Source organism: Heterodontus francisci, chromosome 33, assembly GCF_036365525.1.
Source record: "Heterodontus francisci isolate sHetFra1 chromosome 33, sHetFra1.hap1, whole genome shotgun sequence".
Taxonomy (NCBI): Eukaryota; Metazoa; Chordata; class Chondrichthyes; order Heterodontiformes; family Heterodontidae; genus Heterodontus; species Heterodontus francisci.
The window spans coordinates 59,871,515-59,890,128 of record NC_090403.1 but is presented as its reverse complement, the minus strand read 5'-3'; the positions used below and the strand labels follow the sequence as shown (position 1 = coordinate 59,890,128).

The following is an 18,614-nucleotide window of genomic DNA, read 5'->3' as shown; positions in this document are numbered from 1 at the left end:
AGCAACAGCCTGACATAGTCGTACTCACTGAATCATACCTTACAGCTAATGTCCAGACTCCTCCAGCACCATCCCAAGGTCTGTCTTGCTGGCGCTGGCACAGTGATATACAGTCAGGAGGGAGTTGGCCTGGGAGTCCCAACATTGACTCCGGACCCCATGAAGTCAAACATGGGCAAGGAAACTTCCTGCTGAATACCACCTACCACCCTCCTTCAGCTGATAAATCAGCATTACTCAATGTTGAATACAACTTGGAAGAACAACTTAAGGGTAGCAACAACACAGAATGTACTCTGGGTGGGGAACTTCAATGCGCATCATCAAGAGTGGTTCAGTAGCACCACTACTGACCGGGCTGGCTGAGTCCTGAAGGACCTAGCTGCCATACTTGGCCTGCGGCAGGTGGTGAGGGAACCAACAAGAGGGAAAAATCTGCTTGCCCTCGCCAATCTACCTGTTGTGTATTTGTAGGAGTGATCACCACACAATTCTTGTGGAGACAAAATCCTGTCTGCACACAGAGGATAACCATGTGTTACATACATGCATACAAATTAGGAGCAGGAGTAGGCTAATAAGCTCCTTGAGCCTGCTTTGCCATTTGATAAGATCATGGCTGATCTGATTGTTGCCTCAACTCCACTTTCCTGTCTATCTGCTATAATCTTTTGATTCCGCTGTCAATCAAGAATCTGTCTAACTCATCCTTAAAAATATTCAATGACCCTGCCTCCACTGATCTCTGGGGAACAGAATTCCGCAGACTAACAACCTCAGAGAAAAAATTTCTTCTCATCTCCATGTTAAGTGGCCAACCCCTTATTTTTAAACTGTATCCCCTGGTTTTAGTCTCTCCAATAAAGGCAAACATTCAGCATCCACCCGGTCATATCTCCTCAGGATCATATATGTTTCAATAAGATCACCCCTCATTCTTCTACACTCCAATGGATACAGGCCCAACCTTTTCAACCTTTCCTCATAAGATAGGCACGACCACCATGCTAGATGCGATAGATTCAGAACAGATCTAGCAGCTCAACTAAAAACCATGGGGCTGTGTGGGCCATCAGCAGCAGAATTGTTTTCCACCATAATCTGTAAGCTCATGGCCAGGCATATCCCTCATTCTACCATTACCATCAAGCCAAGGACTCAACCATGGTTCAATGAGGAGTGCAGGAGAGCATGACCAGAGCAACACTAGGCATACCTAAAAAATTAGCTACCAACCTGGTGAAGCTACAACACAGGACTACATGCATGCTAAACAGCGGAAGCATCAACCAACGGATCAGATCAAAGCTCTGCAGTCCTGCCACATTCAGTCATGAATTGTGGTGGACAATTAAGCGACTAACTGGAGGAGGAGGCGCCACAAACATCCCCATCCTCAATGATGACAGAGCCCAACATGTCTATGCAAAAGACAAGGCTGAAGCATTTGCAACCATTCTTCAGCTAGAAGTGGATGATTCATCTCTGCTTCCTCCTGAGGACTCCAGCATCACAGGTGCAAATCTGCAATCAGTTCGATTCACTCCAAGTAATATCAAGAAACGGCTGAAGGCACTGGGTACAGCAAAGGCTATGGGCCCCGACAACATCCCAGCAGTAGTACTGGACTTGTGCTCCAGAACTAACCACACCACTAGCCAAGCTGTTCCAGTACACTGGCATCTACCCGATAATATGGAAAATTCCCGAGGTATGTCCTGTCCATAAAAAGCAGGAGAAATCAAATGCAGCCAATTACCGCCCCATCAGTCTACCCTCCACTCAAATTCAAGTGGCTGGAGACACATTCTACACATGTGGTCCCCCAAGACACATGAAATATCTTGAAGTTCCCTCATCGCACAGGTATTGCAAGCAACAGGTCTCAGCTGATCATCCATGATCTAAAAAAATTCCCTATTTCCTCTTTTAGCATCTAGGTAGTACCTTGTTTAAACTATTAATTTTAATTAATGCCTCTAGACCTGTTCTGTGCTGATATGCTTATCAATTCACTTACTTCTATCCTTAACCCTTATAGTTAAGCTATAAATTTAATATAGTTGTCATGCCCAGTAAAGACACATCATATATTCCTACTTTTAAATACAAACATTTTTCAGTGTGGACTCTTTGAAATTGGCTTCCCCTTTTTAAAAAAAAAGTGAACAACATGCTGCAAGATGGCTGCTGAAGGTCAGATGTCCTGGCCTGTGTATTCAATTTGTCTCACTGTCTCAAAAAGAGGAAAGGATTGTTACGACCAGGTGAGAAAGTTGTCCAGGGGTCTTTTACTATCTTCACCTGGTCTTATTGTAACAGGGTTTAATTTTTTTTAAACACATTGTGTTTTGAGTTCCCTCTTGGTGAATCCTTGTTCACCGCTTTCCAATTATAAAGCAAAGAAATGAGCACACCAGGTTTTCTTAGGTTTAAAGAAAAAAAGTTGAAATTTATTTAAACTTAAACTCTAATTCGGTTAACGCTTACGGATATACGACGCACCCACGCTAGCATGCACACGCAATACATACATGCAAATAGGGACAGAAAAGAGCTGAAGAAAAAATAAAGTAGAAAGGTTTGATGCAGTCTTTGAGGGGGTTTCTTCTTAATGTTGCTGTTTTTCCAGCTCGCTGTAGAGTCTTTGATTGTAGACAGCTCTTACTTTTTGTTGGGGTCAAGCATTCTTTTTAAACCTTGTTCACGTAGGAGACTTTTCTGTCTTTGAGTTTATGTGTCTTCAGTGGTTTCCGAAGCTGATGAGAACGAGATGAGAGCAGACAGGAGAGAGGTGTTCTCAGTCCAGGAATAAACAGCTTTCTGCCTTTAGTCATGTGACTAAACTGGCCTGACCAGGTCTTCTGTGTATTGGAGAAGCAGGGACTGGGTCCTTTGTTTCAACACCCATCTGCTAGCATGCAAATGTCTTTCCAGTCAGGGGCTTGTTAATTCCTTGTGATAGGCCCTCTTTTCTTCCCAGCCACAATTTTAAGCTTAATGTTCATGTGGCGAAATAATGTGTGCTGCAGTCTGGGCAGGTGGGGGCCTACATGACAGGATACATTCCAGACTAAAAGGTGTCGACTACACCTATCCTGGAATCATCAAGACATTCCCAAATTGAATGGTTTTCTTCTGAGACAAAGATGTGAAATAGACACATCATAACAGGATGATACTCAGCCAGACATTAATGGATGGCCAGGGATTCCACATCATGTGTGTGATCACACCAGGGGAGAAGCCCATGTGTCAACTAACAGAGACTGTAATTTGATTTGATTTTTGACCTTAAAAGGTAACCCTCTAAGAGAGGTATCTCTGATTGGGCCCCATGCTAATTTCCCCATTTTCTCTGTCTCTCTCTCTTTCCCCCCCCCCCATTTTCACTGTCACCACTGCTGCTGTCTCTGGTCAGGTTACGATATTCCCCTGTTCGCACTCTCTTATTCTCTACTACTGCTGGTGTCTCTGGTTGGGTCTGTACTGTACCCCCACTCTCTCTTTATCCTCTGCGTCTGCTGCTGTTGCCTCTGATAGGTCCGCTCTGTTCCCTAGTTCCTTTCTTTCTCTTATGCTGCTGGTGTCTCTGATCAGATCCTTGCGGTTCCTTTGTGCTCGCGCTCCTTTTCTCTTTTTGTCCTCCACCGCTGCTACTGTTGGTGTCTCTGATCAGGTCCGCGCTCGTGGAATTTGGGGACCAGACAAGAAAGTGGAGTTGAGGTTGAAGATCAGCCATGATCATATTGAATGGCCGAGTAGGCTCGAGGGGCCGAATGGCCTGCTCCTGCTCCTATTACTTATGTTCTTATGCTCCTACTTCTTATATTCTTATAACCTAACTCTTCGACCAAGCTTTTGATCACCTGTCCTAATATCTCTTTACACGATTCGGTGTCAATTTTTTGTTTGTAATGCTTCTGTGAAGTGCCATGGGATGGAAATGCAAGTTGTTGTCTGACTCATAATACAGCAATCAGAATTGTGCAAGTTGGAGCTGGGCAAGCATTCTGTATAAACTCAACCACTTCCTGTGTTTTGTGCTTTATTCCTCTGATTATAGGTCAGGATCCTATTCAGTATAATCTTTGTTATTGTTGCATAATTTGTGCGTGCATATCAACTCAGCTTTGTGATTCAGATAGTCCAATGCTTTCTTCTTCAGGCCCTACAGGAGTTGGCAATCCATAAGATCTCTTTGGTTAAAGATTCTCATCGCACAGCCGATGAAGAAGAAAAGATCAGTTCATCCACTCTCAGGAAGCGACTGTTGGGATCTTTGCTGGTGCCTCCAAAAGTAAGTGCTGCTGGGATCTATTGATGAAGCACCTCTGTGATTAGTGCTGCTGGGAGCATCATTGCCTATTGACTTAGTGGTAAACTGGTTATATTTGTAGTGAGAATCTTGTTTACTTCCTTAAAAATGCATACTGATAAAGTTAAAGAAAGGCCAAACAACATTCTAGTGAGGGATAAATGTTGGTCAGGGTACTTGAAAATCTCTCATGTTCTTTGATTAATGTCACATCACTTCCACCTGAGATGCCTTGATTTAACGTCTTCTCTGAAAGATTGCACCTCTGACAGTGCAGCATAACCTCAGTACTACACTGAAGTGTCAGCTTAGATTGTGTGTTCAAATCTCTGGAGTGGCCCTTCCTGACTCCCATGCTAGCTGATATTGTTAACAGTTCTCTCTCCTCATGTACTGTCCCCCTCTTCAAATCTGCTGTCACCAGCCTTCTCAAAGAAACCCAACCCTTGACCCTTCCATTCTTGAATGCTACTGGCCCATCTCCAAACTCCCATTCCTCTCAAGTCCTTTAATGTGCTGTTGCCTTCCAAATTGTGTCTGACGTTCTCAGAACTCCTTGTTTGAATCTCTCCAATCAAGTTTCCACTCCTGTCACATTACTGAAACGACTTATCAAAGTCACAAATGACATCCTGTGTGACTGTGTAAGCTAACTCTCCTCGTCATTCTTGATCTGTCTGCAGACTTTGACATGGTTGACCACACCATCCTCCTACAATGCCTCCCCACTGTCATCCAGTTGGGTGGGACTGCACTCACCTGGTTTCATTCTTACCTATTAAATTGTAGCTTGAGAATCACCTGCAATGACTTCTCTTTTTGCTCCCATGCCCTTCCTTTTGTTGTCCTCCAAGGACCTATCCTTGGTCCACTCCTATTTCTCATCAGAGTTACAGAATAAGGGGACACTCATTTAAAACTGAGATGCAAAGGAATTTCTTCTCTCCGAGAGTAGTGAATGTCTGGAATTCTCTACCCCAGAGAGTTGTGGAGGCTAGATCACTGCAAGTATTTAAAGAGGAGGTAGATAGATTTTTGAAATATCGGGGAGTTGAGGGCTTTGAGGAGCTGGCATGAAAGAGAAGTTGAGGTCTGGGGCAGATCAGCCATGATCTTATTGAATGGCGGGGTAGGCTTGAGGGGCTGTATGGCCTACTCCTGCTCCTATTTCTTATGTTCTTATCTACATGCCGCCCCTCAGCAACATCTTACAAAAACACAGCATCAGTTTCCGCATGTATGCTGACATCATACAGCTTCATCTTGACCCTGGCGCCATCTCTAAATTGTCAGACCACTTGCCCGACATCCAGTACCGTATAAGCAGAAATTTCCTCCAACTAAATTGCTGGGAAGACTTAAAGTCCCTGCCACAAACACTACTCCCTAGTCACTGGCAGCAGGAAGAGGAGCCATTGCAGATCATTCTCTAGCTATGATTTGAAAGATAAGAATGGAGCCTGCCAAGTGCCGTTCCTCTCCCTGGCAGCTGTTTGAGGCTTGACTAGATTGTTCACAACCTTGGTATCATATTTGATGCTGAGATGAGAGCTTCTGACCACACATCCATATCATCCATACGACTGACTACTTCCACCTCTATAACATTACCCGACACTGCCCAGCCTCAGCTCATCCTCTGAAACCCTCATCCATGTCTTTAACTACCACTAGACATGGTATTCCAATGTACTCCTGGTTGACTTCCCAGCTCATCCAAAACTCTGCTGCCCATGTCCTAACTCGCACCAAGTCCCATTCATCCATTACCCCTGTTCTCACAGACCTACATTGGCTCCTGGTTAAGCATCATTCTGATTTTAAAATTCTCATCCTCATTTTCAAATTTCTCCATGGCCTCACCCCTCCCTATATCTGTTATCTCATCCAGCCCTACAACCCTCAAAGATATCTGTGCTTCTCCAATTCTGACCTTTTGAGCAGTCCCAATTTTCATTGGTCCACTGTTGGCAGCCATGCCTTCAGCTGCCAAGGCCCTAAGCTTTGGAATTCCATCTCTAAACTTCTCTGCCTCTCTACATCCCTTTCCACCTTAAAGATGCCCCTTTAATCCTACCACGTTGACTAAGCTTTCAGTAATCTACCCTAATATCTCCTTGTGTGGCTCGGGGTCAAACTTTGGTTGATAATGCTCCTGTGAAGTGCCTTGCGACGTTTTGCGATTTTAAAGGTACTATATTAATACAAGTTGTTGCTGCTGTTTGAACCCATGACCGTCTGATTGAGAAGCGAGGGAACTACCACTGAGCCGAGACTGACACCTGGGTAACCAACTGCAAAGGACAGTAGAGCAAGATGAGACTTATGGGTGCAGAGAATGGAATCATCCCTAGATACATAGTATTGGACAGGTATGAGGTGGGCTGTGACGGTGACTTGGAATGCTGGTCCTGAGCTACACATGGAACTGTTGAGTAGGCAGCACCCAGGAATGTGGAAGACAAATAGACCACAAGAATAGAAGAGTGATAGTTGTGGGAGATTCTTCAGTCCGGGGAATAGTCAGACTTTTTTGCATGTGACATCCAGTAGTATATGTGCAGCCACTCCATCCCTCTCCCTGGCCACAGTATGAGGCTGAACCAGACTGTTCACAGCTTCGGCATTTTATCTGACCCTGGGCTGAGATGCCATAACTGCTCCATCACCAAGACTGCAACTTCCACATAAAATCACAATTGATATAGCACTGAATGATAGTGGTGGGAGATTCTGTAGTCAAGGGAATAGTTGAGCATTTTTGTAGCCATAAGCAGGAGCCCCAAATGTTGCCTTTTTGGTGCTAGAGTGCAGGACGTTACAAAACAGGTGGAAAAGAGGGAGAATAGCCAAAGGCCGTAGACCTTGTTGGCCCCAATCACGTAGATTTGAGGACTTATGGAGGGATTATGGGTAGTTAGACACTAGATTGAAAAATAAGATCTCAAAGATGATAATTTCCAAATTGCTTCCTTTGCCACGTGCTAGACAGATTCGGAGTGGAGCACAGGGCTTGGCTATGAAGCTGGTGCAGGAAGGTTGGAGCAAATTCTGGGAAGTGAGACTTAAGTGCCAAAGGTATGGCTTTCCCCTGAACCAAAATAACACCAATGTCCTTAGAGAGAGTAAATAGTGCCGTTGGGAGAATGGCAATGCAGGCTCGAGAGGCCATATGGCTACTCCTGCTCCTATTTCATATGGTTCTTATGCTCCTAACCACTCCAATGTTATCGCCTCCATTGAAGCCTCTTTCATCCATTGCTACAGCCTGTCAGCCTCAGCACTTATCAGCATTTAGGATATTTTTCACAGGGATGGTGTTGGGTCTGTCTTGCCTGTCCCTCCCTCCTTCCTTCCTACTTTACAAATTTAAATCCTCTCTCATTATTTAATTAATCTGGTCCACAAGAACATTGGTATCATATTGAATCAGGTTAGAACCTTCTGTCCAGTTTCTGCCCTTCCCTGAATTTGGCCCGCTGTCCCAGAAATCTAAGTCTAGGTCTTTGCTACAGTGTACAATTTGATACCTCTACTCTTTTCCCAAGTAGCCCATTGTATGGTACTGGGAATAGTCTGAAGATTACCACTCTTGGCATTTTGTTCAGTTTGTAAAACCTCTATTATACTCTTGTCTGTACTTTTGGTTCTAGTGCAAACCAAAAGTTTTGGTTGATCATGCTCACTTGGCAAAAGCTTTTCCTTCTGATCTGTTACATCCCTTACCCTAGAAACTAGTTGGTAATATACTATTTGGGATTTCTGCTCATTGCTGCAAAAAGAGCTATCTATCTTCTTAATTATTGAATCCACCACAACAACTACTTATCTGATTCAAGGATCAAATATAGATCGGGGTGTTAGTGGTACAAGGGTCCAACTGAAACACGTAATTCAGTGAAATCTCTTCCAAGTCCCATTGATATACTTTCATTATCAAAGTGTTGCCTGTTTCAGAATAATCCCAAAATTGCGCCAGCTCCTTATGTGATTGGACTGACTGGATGTATGGGCAGTGGAAAGACGTCAGTCGTGCAGTACCTGCAGAAAATGGGAGCAACTACCATTGATGCTGACCAACTGGGACATGAGACTTACAGACCAGGGAAAGCTGCTTACCAGAGGATCATTCAAGAATTTGGGCAAGGTACATTTAACTTTGTTTTTTTTTACCAAAGCACCAACTTCAGCTTTTTTAAGCTAAGAAATTTCTGCAAAATATCAGGATAAACTATCTGTGCAACTCGATAATTCCAATTTTCATCCATTATAGATAGCACACCCTTTATCATCTACCACAGTTACTAATGGACATTGCAGCACTCAGTATTCCGTATTTTGTAAGGTTCTTCCTATAACATCTGTCATAGGGAAATTGTTAGAAGCTATTATTAAAGATGTTATAGCAGGGCATTTAGAAAAATTCAAGGTAATCAAGCAGAGTCAACATAGTTTTGTGAAAGGAAAATCATGTTTAATCAATTTATTGGAGTTCTTTGAATAAGTAACGTGCTTTGGATAAAGGGGAACTGGTGGATGTACTGTTCTTAGATTTCCAGAAGGCATTTGATATGGTGCCATATGAAAGGTTATTGCGGAAAATAAAAGCTCATGGGATAGGGGGTAACATATTGGCATTGGCTAGCTGACAGGAAACAGAGTAGGCATATGTGGGTCATTTTCTGGTTGGCAAGATGTAATGAGTGGTGTGCCACAGGGATCAGTGCTGGGCCCTAACTTTTTACAACTTAAATAAATACTGGACCAGTAATCCAGAGCCCAAGCTAATGCTCTGGGGCCATGAGTTCAAAACCCACCTCAGCAGATGGTGAAATTTGAATTAAATTAATAAAATCTAGAATTAAAAAGCTAGTCTAATGATGACCATGAAACCATTGTCGATTGTTGTAAAAACCCATCTGGTTCACTAATATCCATTAGGGAAGGAAATCTGTCGTCCTTACCTTGTCTGGCCTACATGTGACTCTAGACTCAGCAATGTGGTTGACTCTTAAAATACCCTCTGAAATGGCCTAGTAAGCCACTCAGTTCAAGGACAATTAGTGATGGGCAACAATTGCTGGCTTAGCCAGAGATGCCCACATCCCACAAACGAATGAGAAAAACATGACTTGGATGAAGGGACTGAAGGTATGGTTGCTAAATTTGCTGATGACATGAAGATAGGTAAGAAAGTAAGTTGTGAAGAGGAAATAAGGAGACTACAAAGGGATATAGACAGGTAAGTGAGTGGGCAAAGATCTGGCAAATGGAGTGTAATGTGGGAGAATCTGAAATTGTCCATTTTGGCAGGAAGAATAAAAAAGCATATCATCTAAATGGTGAGAGATTGCAGAGGTCTGAGATGCAGAGGGATCTGGGTGTCCTAGTGCATGAATCGCAAAAGGTTCATATGCAGGTACAGCAAATAATTCGGAAAGCTAATGGAATGTTATCTTTTATTGCGAGGGGAATTGAATACAAAAGTAGGGAAGTTATGCTTCAGCTATACAAGGCATTGGTGAGATCATATCTGGAGTACTGTGTACAGTATTGGTCTCCTTATTTAAGGAAGGATGTAAATGTGTTGGAAGCAGTTCTGAGAAGGTTTACTAGACTAATACCTGGAATGGGCAGGTTGTCTTATGAGGAAAGGTTGGACAGGCTAGGCTTGTATCTGCTGGAGTTTGGAAGAGTAAGAGGTGACTTGATTGAAACATACAAGATTCTGAGGGGTCTTGACAGGGTGGATGTGGGAAGGATGTTTCCTCTTGTGGAAGAATCTAGAACTAGGGGTCACTGTTTAAAAAGTAGGTGTCACCCATTTAAGACAGAGAGAAGGAAAGATCTTTTCTCTCAGAGGGTCGTGAGTCTTCGGAACTCTCTTCCTCAAAATGCAGTGGGAGCAGAGTCTTAGAATATTTGTAAGGCAGTGTTTGATAGATTCTTTATAAACAAGGGGATGAAAGGTTATTGGGGGTAGGCAGGAATGTAGTGTTGAGGTTACAATCAGAATGATGGAGCAGGCTCGAGGGGCCGAGTGGCCTACTCCCACTCCTAATTTGTATGTTCGTATGAGTTGAATATGTCACTAACCAGGTATTTACTTCATGTCCTGATGGTCATGAGCCATTTGTTGCAAACCTAAATGACAGAAATCTTTGTGATACTGGGATGACTGCTGTATGTGAGATCTCTTCCATTTCCCAATGACATAATATTCAATACCAATGTGTTTCCTTCTCACCCCTGCTTTCCTATACAACTGCTTGCATTAATCAAGTTCTTTCTTTCTTTTTGCATTCCTCATTCCCTTTCCCATAAAGATGTTTGGTCACAGTGCGACAGTACCAAGATAATGAATAGAGAATTATTTTCACTGGGTTACTAAAATCTGTAGAATTCTGTATGAGCTTTGCATAAAGATCAATCAATTCCTTTCTTCTCTTGTACCCTTTAAAAAAAATTATCCAGTTTTTTGCTCTTTAGGAAACCTTTCATTTACAAATCACAACATGGCAGGATTCAGTCCCTTGAAACTGGCTCCCCTGGTAGCTCAGTGAATTGGTCCAGTGAATAACTGAACCATCCAGACTGAAGTGCCTTGGTTCCATCCATAGCCTGTGCTGCATCAGCCGATTGCAGGCAAGGCAGCAAATGTTGCGAGAATTGGCCTCATTGCCTTGTGCTCTCTGCTGTGAAGTGTGTGTTTGGAGGTCAGTGAAACACATTACATAACAACAGGATCAGATTCAGTTTTGGTGTTTGTATGGCAGAACTATCTGCTGACACGCCCAATCAAGGTTCACATATGAATAATAGGCAGTTGGATCAACGAGAATGCTTGGTATGTCAAATGCAATGCCTTCATGAAAGGGGAAGGGACAGAAATTGGCATTTACTGAGGGGGAAAGCATGCTGCCAGGATGTGAGAGGAGCTTCCAATGATTTGTTCTCTGATTTGCTCAGCTGCCTTGCCCTCTCATTTGAGGACTGGCAATATTAACAGCTCTTTTTAGGGAACTGGGAGTGGAATTCAGTCCCAATTATCTGTAATACCATATTGCCATTATGTAACAACTGGTTAAACTGCACTCCCATGCAGTTGTGCAGGTAAGTCATATTCTGCTAAATAAGCAACAACTCTGGGTTTCCACTTATTTAGTCTCCTTATTTTGCAGAATAAACAGCCACTATGCAGTTATTTTACAGTTAATATTCTCATGGTTTCTCTCATTGCAGATATTTTACTGAAAGATGGAACAATCAATCGAAATGCTTTAGGAAAGAAAGTCTTTGGAGATGACGTAAGTACAGGATGTGGAATTTTTCTAAGTGTATATGGTGTTTATTTTCTATTGGTGCTGCTTAACTTTCTCATTATTAAACCAATCTAAGGAATATACTGCTGAATAGTTGTGCTAGGGTAGCATTACTCCTGTCAGAATGGAGGCGGGGGTTGAATGTTGAGTTAAATTCTTATACATTGGCTGAAGTGGCTATTGTTTTGTCAGTCAGATTTTCATGCATTTTAATTTCATTGTGCATTGTATTCTTCATTATTGACATGTATGCAAATGAGACACTTTAACCATCAAGGTGCTTATTCCATTTAAAGGAAGTTGCTGCAGAGATGGTGGATGTTGTGGTTGTAATCTTCCAAAATTCCCTAATTTCTGGAAAGGTCCCAGCGAAGTGGAAAACTGCAAATATAACACCTCTATTCAAGAAAGGAGGGAGGCAGAAAGCAGGAAACTATAGGCCAGTTAGCCAAACATCTGTAGTTGGGAAAATGTTAGAGTCCATTATTAAGGAAGTAGTAGCAGGACATTTAGAAAATCATAATGCAATCAGGCAGAGTCAACATGGTTTTAGATTAGATTAGATTAGAGATACAGCACTGAAACAGGCCCTTCGGCCCACCGAGTCTGTGCCGAACATCAACCACCCATTTATACTAATCCTACACTAATCCCATATTCCTACCAAACATCCCCACCTATATCTACCATCCCTATATTTCCCTACCACCTACCTATACTAGTGACAATTTATAATGGCCAATTTACCTATCAACCTGCAAGTCTTTTGGCTTGTGGGAGGAAACCGGAGCACCCGGAGAAAACCCACGCAGACACAGGGAGAACTTGCAAACTCCACACAGGCAGTACCCGGAATCGAACCCGAGTCCCTGGAGCTGTGAGGCTGCGGTGCTAACCACTGCGCCACTGTGCCGCAGTGAAAGAGAAAGCATGTTTGACAAACTTATTAGAGTTCTTTGAAGGGACTGAATGTATTGTAGCCAAATTTGGGGCAATACAAGATTGGGAGGAAAGCAAATTGTGAGGAGGACACAAAGTGCCAGCAAAGAGCTCTAGATAGGTTAAGTGAGTGGGCAAAAATTTTGCAGATGGCGTGTAATGTGGGAAAATGTGAGGTTGTCCACTTTGGGGGGAGGGGGGGTAGAATAGAAAAGCAGAGTTTTATTTAAATGGGGAGAGACTGCAGGATGCTGCAGTACAGAGGGATCTGGGTGTCTATGAATCAGAAAAAGTTATCATGTAGATACAGCAAGTAGTTAGGAAGGAAAATGGAGTGTTGTCATTTATTGCAAGGGAGCTGGAGTATAAAAGTAGAGAAGTCTTGTTAGAACTGTAGAAGGCATTGGTTTGACCGCACCTAGAGTACTGTATGCAGTTTTGGTCTTCTTACTTAAGGAGGGATATACTTACGTTGGAAGAAAATCGGAGAAGGTTTACTAGGCTGTTTCCTGGGATGAAGGGGTTTTCTTATGAGGAAAGGTTGTGCAGGCCTATACTCATGGGAGTTTAGAAAAATGAGAGGTGATCTTATTGAAACATATAAGATTCTGAGGGAGTTTGCCAGGGTAGATGCTGAGAGGATGTTTCCCCTTGTGGGGGAATCTAGAATTAGGGAGCACAGTTTAAAGACATTTAAGATGGAGATGAGGAGGAATTTCTTCTCTGAGGGTCATTAATCTTTGGAATTCTCTTCCCCAGAGAACATTGGAGGCTGGTTTAAAGGCCTGCTACCTGACCCGAACCCAACGGGACCCGACGACATGTCGGGTTCGGGTCGAGTCGCTCTTTTGGGTCCAGTTTTCGGGCTTGGGTTGGGTCGGGTTGGGCCGGGTCCGGGTCCGGGTCAGACACACACAGTACACAGGGCCCGCATGTTCCAGTTAGATTGAAGGGCAAGGCTGGCAAGTTTAGGGAACCTTGGTTGACGAGGGATATTGAGGGTCTGGTCAGGACAAAAAAGGAGGCATATGTCAGGTATAGGCAGCTGGGTTCAAGCGAATCCCTCGAGAGTATAAGGGATGTAGGAGTAACACTTAAGAAGGAAATTAGGAGGGCAAAAAGGGGCCATGAGATTTCTCTGGCAGACAAGATAAAGGAGAATCCTAAAAGATTCTATAAGTATATTAAGAGTAAAAGGGTAGCTAGGAAGAGAGTAGGTCCCCTTAAGGATCAGTGTTGTAATCTATGTGTGGAGCCACGGGAAATGGGCAAGGTCTTAAATGAATACTTCTCATCTGTATTTACCGTGGAGAAGGTCATGGAAGCTAGTGAGTTCAATGGAGGGAACAGTGATATCCTGGAGCATATCAACATTACAAAGGAGGAGTTGTTGGAGGTTTTGAAGCACAGTAAGGTGGATAAATCCCCAGGGCCAGACCAAGTGTATCCTAGGATGCTATGGGAAGCAAGGCAGGAGATTGCTGGGGCCCTGGCAGAGATTTTTGTATCATCGTTAGCCACGGGTGAGGTACCGGAAGACTGGAGGATAGCTAATGTTGTGCCTTTATTTAAGAAGGGCAGCAGGGATAAGCCAGGGAACTACAGGCCGGTGAGCCTTACATCAGTGGTGGGAAAGCTATTGGAAGGGATTCTGAGAAACAGGATTTATATGCATTTGGAAAGGCAAGGTCTGACTAGGGATAGTCAGCATAGCTTTGTGCGTGGGAAATCATGTCTCACGAATTTGATTGAGTTTTTCGAGGAGGTGACCAAGAGGATTGACGAGGGCAGGGCGGTGGGCATTGTCTACATGGACTTTAGCAAGGTCTTTGACAAGGTCCCGCATGGTAGGCTGGTCCAGAAGGTTTGAACACGTGGGATCCAGGGTGAGCTAGCCAATTGGATACAAAATTGGCTTGGTGACAGGAAGCAGAGGGTGGTTGTGGAGGGTTGTTTTTCAGATTGGAGGCCGGTGACCAGTGGTGTGCCGCAGGGATCGGTGCTGGGCCCTCTGTTGTTTGTCATATATATTAATGACTTGGATGTGAATGTAGGGGGCATGATTAGTAAGTTTGCAGATGACACCAAAATTGGTGGTATAGTGGACAGTGAAGAAGGTTGTCTAAGGTTACAACAGGATATAGATCAACTGGGAAAGTGGGCAAGGGATTGGCAAATGGAATTTAACACAGACAAGTGTGAAGTGATGCATTTTTGGAAGTTAAACCAGGGCAGGACATATACAGTGAATGGCAGGGCCCTGGGGTGTGTTGTTGAGCAGAGAGACTTTGGGATGCAAGTACATAGTTCCCTGAAAGTGGCAACACAGGTAGACAGGGTGGTGAAGAAGGCGTATGGCATGCTTGCCTTCATCGGCCGAGGCATTGAGTATAAGAGTTGGGACGTCATGTTACAGTTGTACATAACGTTGGTTAGGCTGCATTTTGAGTACTGTGTGCAGTTCTGGTCGCCGCACTACAGGAAAGGTGTGATTAAGCTAGAGAGGGTGCAGAAAAGATTCACAAGGATGATGCCTGGTTTGGAGGGCTTGAGTTATAAAGATAGATTGGATAGGCTGGGTCTGTTTTCCCTGGAGCGAAGGAGGCTGAGAGGGGACATGATAGAGGTATATAATATTATGAGAGGCGTAGATAGCCAGAGTTTGTTTCCCATGATAGGGGTGACTAAAACTCAAGAGCATTGATTTAAGGTGAGAGGGAGGAGGTTTAAAGGGGATCAAAGGGGTACATTTTTCACACAAAGAATAGCGGGTATCTGGAATGAGCTGCCAGAGGAGGTGGTGGAGGCAGGAACAGTGGCAACATTTAAGAGGCATCGGGACAGGTACTTGAATGAGCAAGACATAGAGGGATATGGAATTAATGCAGGCAGGTGGGATTAGTATAGATAGGCATTATAGTCGGCATGGATGCGGTGGGCTGAAGGGCCTGTTTCTATGCTGTATGACTCTTTAGTACTACCTTTGGCTCTGCTGGGAGGAAAAGGGAAGTTGAGTAAGTAAGCGTCAGAATTTGAAAAGCCTGCCTGAGCTATGTCGAGGAGGAAAACGTGCATCCGGACTCCACAGACTCTGAGTCTGTGCATTGAGTGACTCTATGACGTCATCGTGCTCATGCTGCAGCTTCCTTCCATTCCATCCATCTAAAAGTGGTAAGTACAGTGAGTGCACTATGGATGTAAAATGAATGCTGTCAACTGGAGAAAGTGAATATTTCAGTGGTCGGGTCGGGCCGGGTGCGGGAAAACATGGAAGGACTCGAGCCAGGTCGGATTTGGTTTTGTCGGGTTCGGGTCAGGTTTCTTTTCCCAGACCCGAGCAGGCCTTTAGGCTGGGTCACTAAATATATTCAAGGCTGAGTTAGACAGAATTTTGATCTTCAAGGAAGTCGAGGGTTATGGGGCGCAGGCAGGAAAGAGGAGTTAAGGCAGCCGTGATCTTATCAAATGGCGGAGCAGGCTCAAGGAGCCAAATGGCTTACTCCTGCTCTTATTTCTCTGTTCTTATGTAAAATTTGATATAATTTTCTCCACCTCTAATAATACTGCACTAAACTACTAAATATTTCTGATTATAAATACAACTGGGCATGTTCTGTGGTGATAAAACACTGGACCACAAATGTTCAGTATCTGATATTGTTAACGATTCACTCTCTTCCGGTACTACCCCTCTCCTTCAAATCTGCTGTCATCGACCCTCTCCTCAAAAAGCCAATCCTTAACCCCTCCATTCTTGCAAACTACTGGTCAATCTCCAACCTCCCTTTCCTCTCCAAAGTTCTTGAACGTGTTGTCCTTCCACATTCATTACCATCTTTCCTGGAACTCCATGTTTGAATCTCTCAATCAGGTTTCAGCCCCTGCCACAGTACCAAATTCGGAAATGACATCATATGTTACTGTGCCAAAGGTAAACGATTCTTCCCCGTCCTTGACCTGTCTGCTGACTTTGACATGGTTGACCACACCATCCTTCTCCAATGCCTTTCCAACGTCATCCAGTTGGGTGGAACTGCACTTGGTCTCATTCTTATCTATTTAATCATAGCCAGAGAATCATATGTAATGGCTTTTCTTCCCAATCTGCACTGTTACCTCTGGTGTCCCCCAAGAATCTATCCTTGGCTCCCTCCTATTTCTTATCTACATGCTGCCCCTTGGTGGCATTATCTGAAAATGCAATGTCAGATTTCACGTGTACGCTGTTACGGTCAAGTGAGGTGGGGTCAAAGGGCTTTCCTCTTTTTCCTTTCCTTGTTTGACCGCAACAGATTTAATTCTTTCTTAAGGTGAATGTGCTGGCCAATTCAGTAGCTGTTTGATTACTTACTTGAAAAAGATCATAAGACCCAATTGGACAGGTTTTCTTGAGTTACCCAAACCGAACTATTAAAATAAACAATGCACCAAATTTCTCTCACACACACACACACTACAGGTTTACACACACTCAAATAGGTTATAGAGTGGGGAAAGGTAGATTGGTTGAGTTAGAGTCCATTTAAAAAAAAAAGGTATACAGTCTATGGAGTTTGGAGATTCGGCTGGCTCCTAGCTGAATTTTTATTCATGGGATGTGGGCGTCACTGGCTAGGCCAGCATTTATTGCCCATCCTTAACTGCCCTTGAGAAGGTGGTGGTGAGCTGCTTTCTTGAACCGCTGCAGTCCATGTGAGGTAGGTACACCCACTGTGTTGTTAGGAAGGAAGTTCCAGGATTTTGACCCAGCGACAGTGAGGGAACGGCAATATAGTTCCAAATCAGGATGGTGTGTGACTTGGAGGAGAACTTGCAGCTGGTGGTGTTCCCATGCATTTGCTGCCCTTGTCCTTCTAGTTGGTAGAGGTCGCGGGTTTGGAAGGTGTTGTCGAAGGATCCTTGGTGCCTTGCTGCAGTGCATCTTGTAGCTGGTCCGTGCTGCTGCCAGTGTGCTTCAGTGGTGGAGAGAGTGAATGTTTGCGGATGGGGTGCCAATCAAGCGGGCTGCTTTGTCCTGGATGTTGTCGAGCTTTTGAGTGTTGTTGGAGCTGCACCCATCCAGGCAAGTGGAGAGTATTCCATCACACTCCTGACTTGTGCCTTGTAGATGGTGGACAGGCTTTGGGGAATCAGGAGGTGAGTTACTCGCCGCAGGATTCCTAGCCTGTGACCTGCTCTTATAACCGCGGTATTTATATGGCTACTCCAGTTCAGTTTCTGGTCAATGGTAGCCCCCAGAATGTTGATAGTGGGGGATTCAGTGATGCTAATGCCACTGTATGTCAAGGGGAGATGTTGAGATTCTCTCTTGTTGGAAATGATCATTGCCTGTCACTTGTGTGGCACGAATGTTACTTGCCAAGCCTGGATATTGTCCAGCTCTTGCTGCATTTCTACACGGACTGCTTCAGTATCTGAGGAGTCGCGAATGGTGCTGAACATTATGCAATCATCAGCGAACATCCCCACTTCTGATCTTATGATTGAAGGAAGATCATTGATGAAGCAGCTGAAGATGGTTGAGCCTAGGACACTACCCTGAGAAACTCCTGCAATGATGTCCTGGAGCTGAGATGATTGACCTCCAACAACCACAACCATCTTCCTTTGCGCTAGGTATGACTCCAACCAGCGGAGAGTTTTCCCCCTGATTCCCATTGACTGCAGTTTTGCTAGGGCTCCTTGATGCCATACTCAGTCAAATGCTGCCTTGATGTCGAGGGCAGTCACTCTCACCTCACCTCTTGAGTTCAGCTCTTTTGTCCATGTTTGAACCAAGGCTGTAATGAGGTCAGGAGCTGAGCGGCCCTGGCAGAACCCAAACTGAGCAGGTTATTGCTAAGCAAGTGCCACTTGATGGCACTGTTGATGACATCTTCCATCACTTTACTGATGATTGAGAGTAGGCTAATGGGGCTGTAGTTGGCCGGGTTGGACTTGTCCTGCTTTTTGTGTACAGGACATACCTGGGCAATTTTCCACATTGCAGGGTAGATGCCAGTGTTGTAGCTGTACTGGAACAGCTTGGCTAGGGG

At 44.1% G+C, this 18,614-nt stretch overlaps 1 protein-coding gene across 1 annotated transcript in view; it reads left to right on the top strand.

Annotated features, from left to right (window-relative positions):
* The window catches only part of mlx (MAX dimerization protein MLX), a 134,409-nt gene that overhangs the window by 20,855 nt on the left and 94,940 nt on the right, over positions 1-18,614 (top strand). The window contains 3 exon segments of the mRNA XM_068013709.1: positions 4,169-4,300; positions 8,276-8,465; positions 11,561-11,625. Coding sequence (XP_067869810.1) covers positions 4,169-4,300; positions 8,276-8,465; positions 11,561-11,625 — 387 coding nt within the window.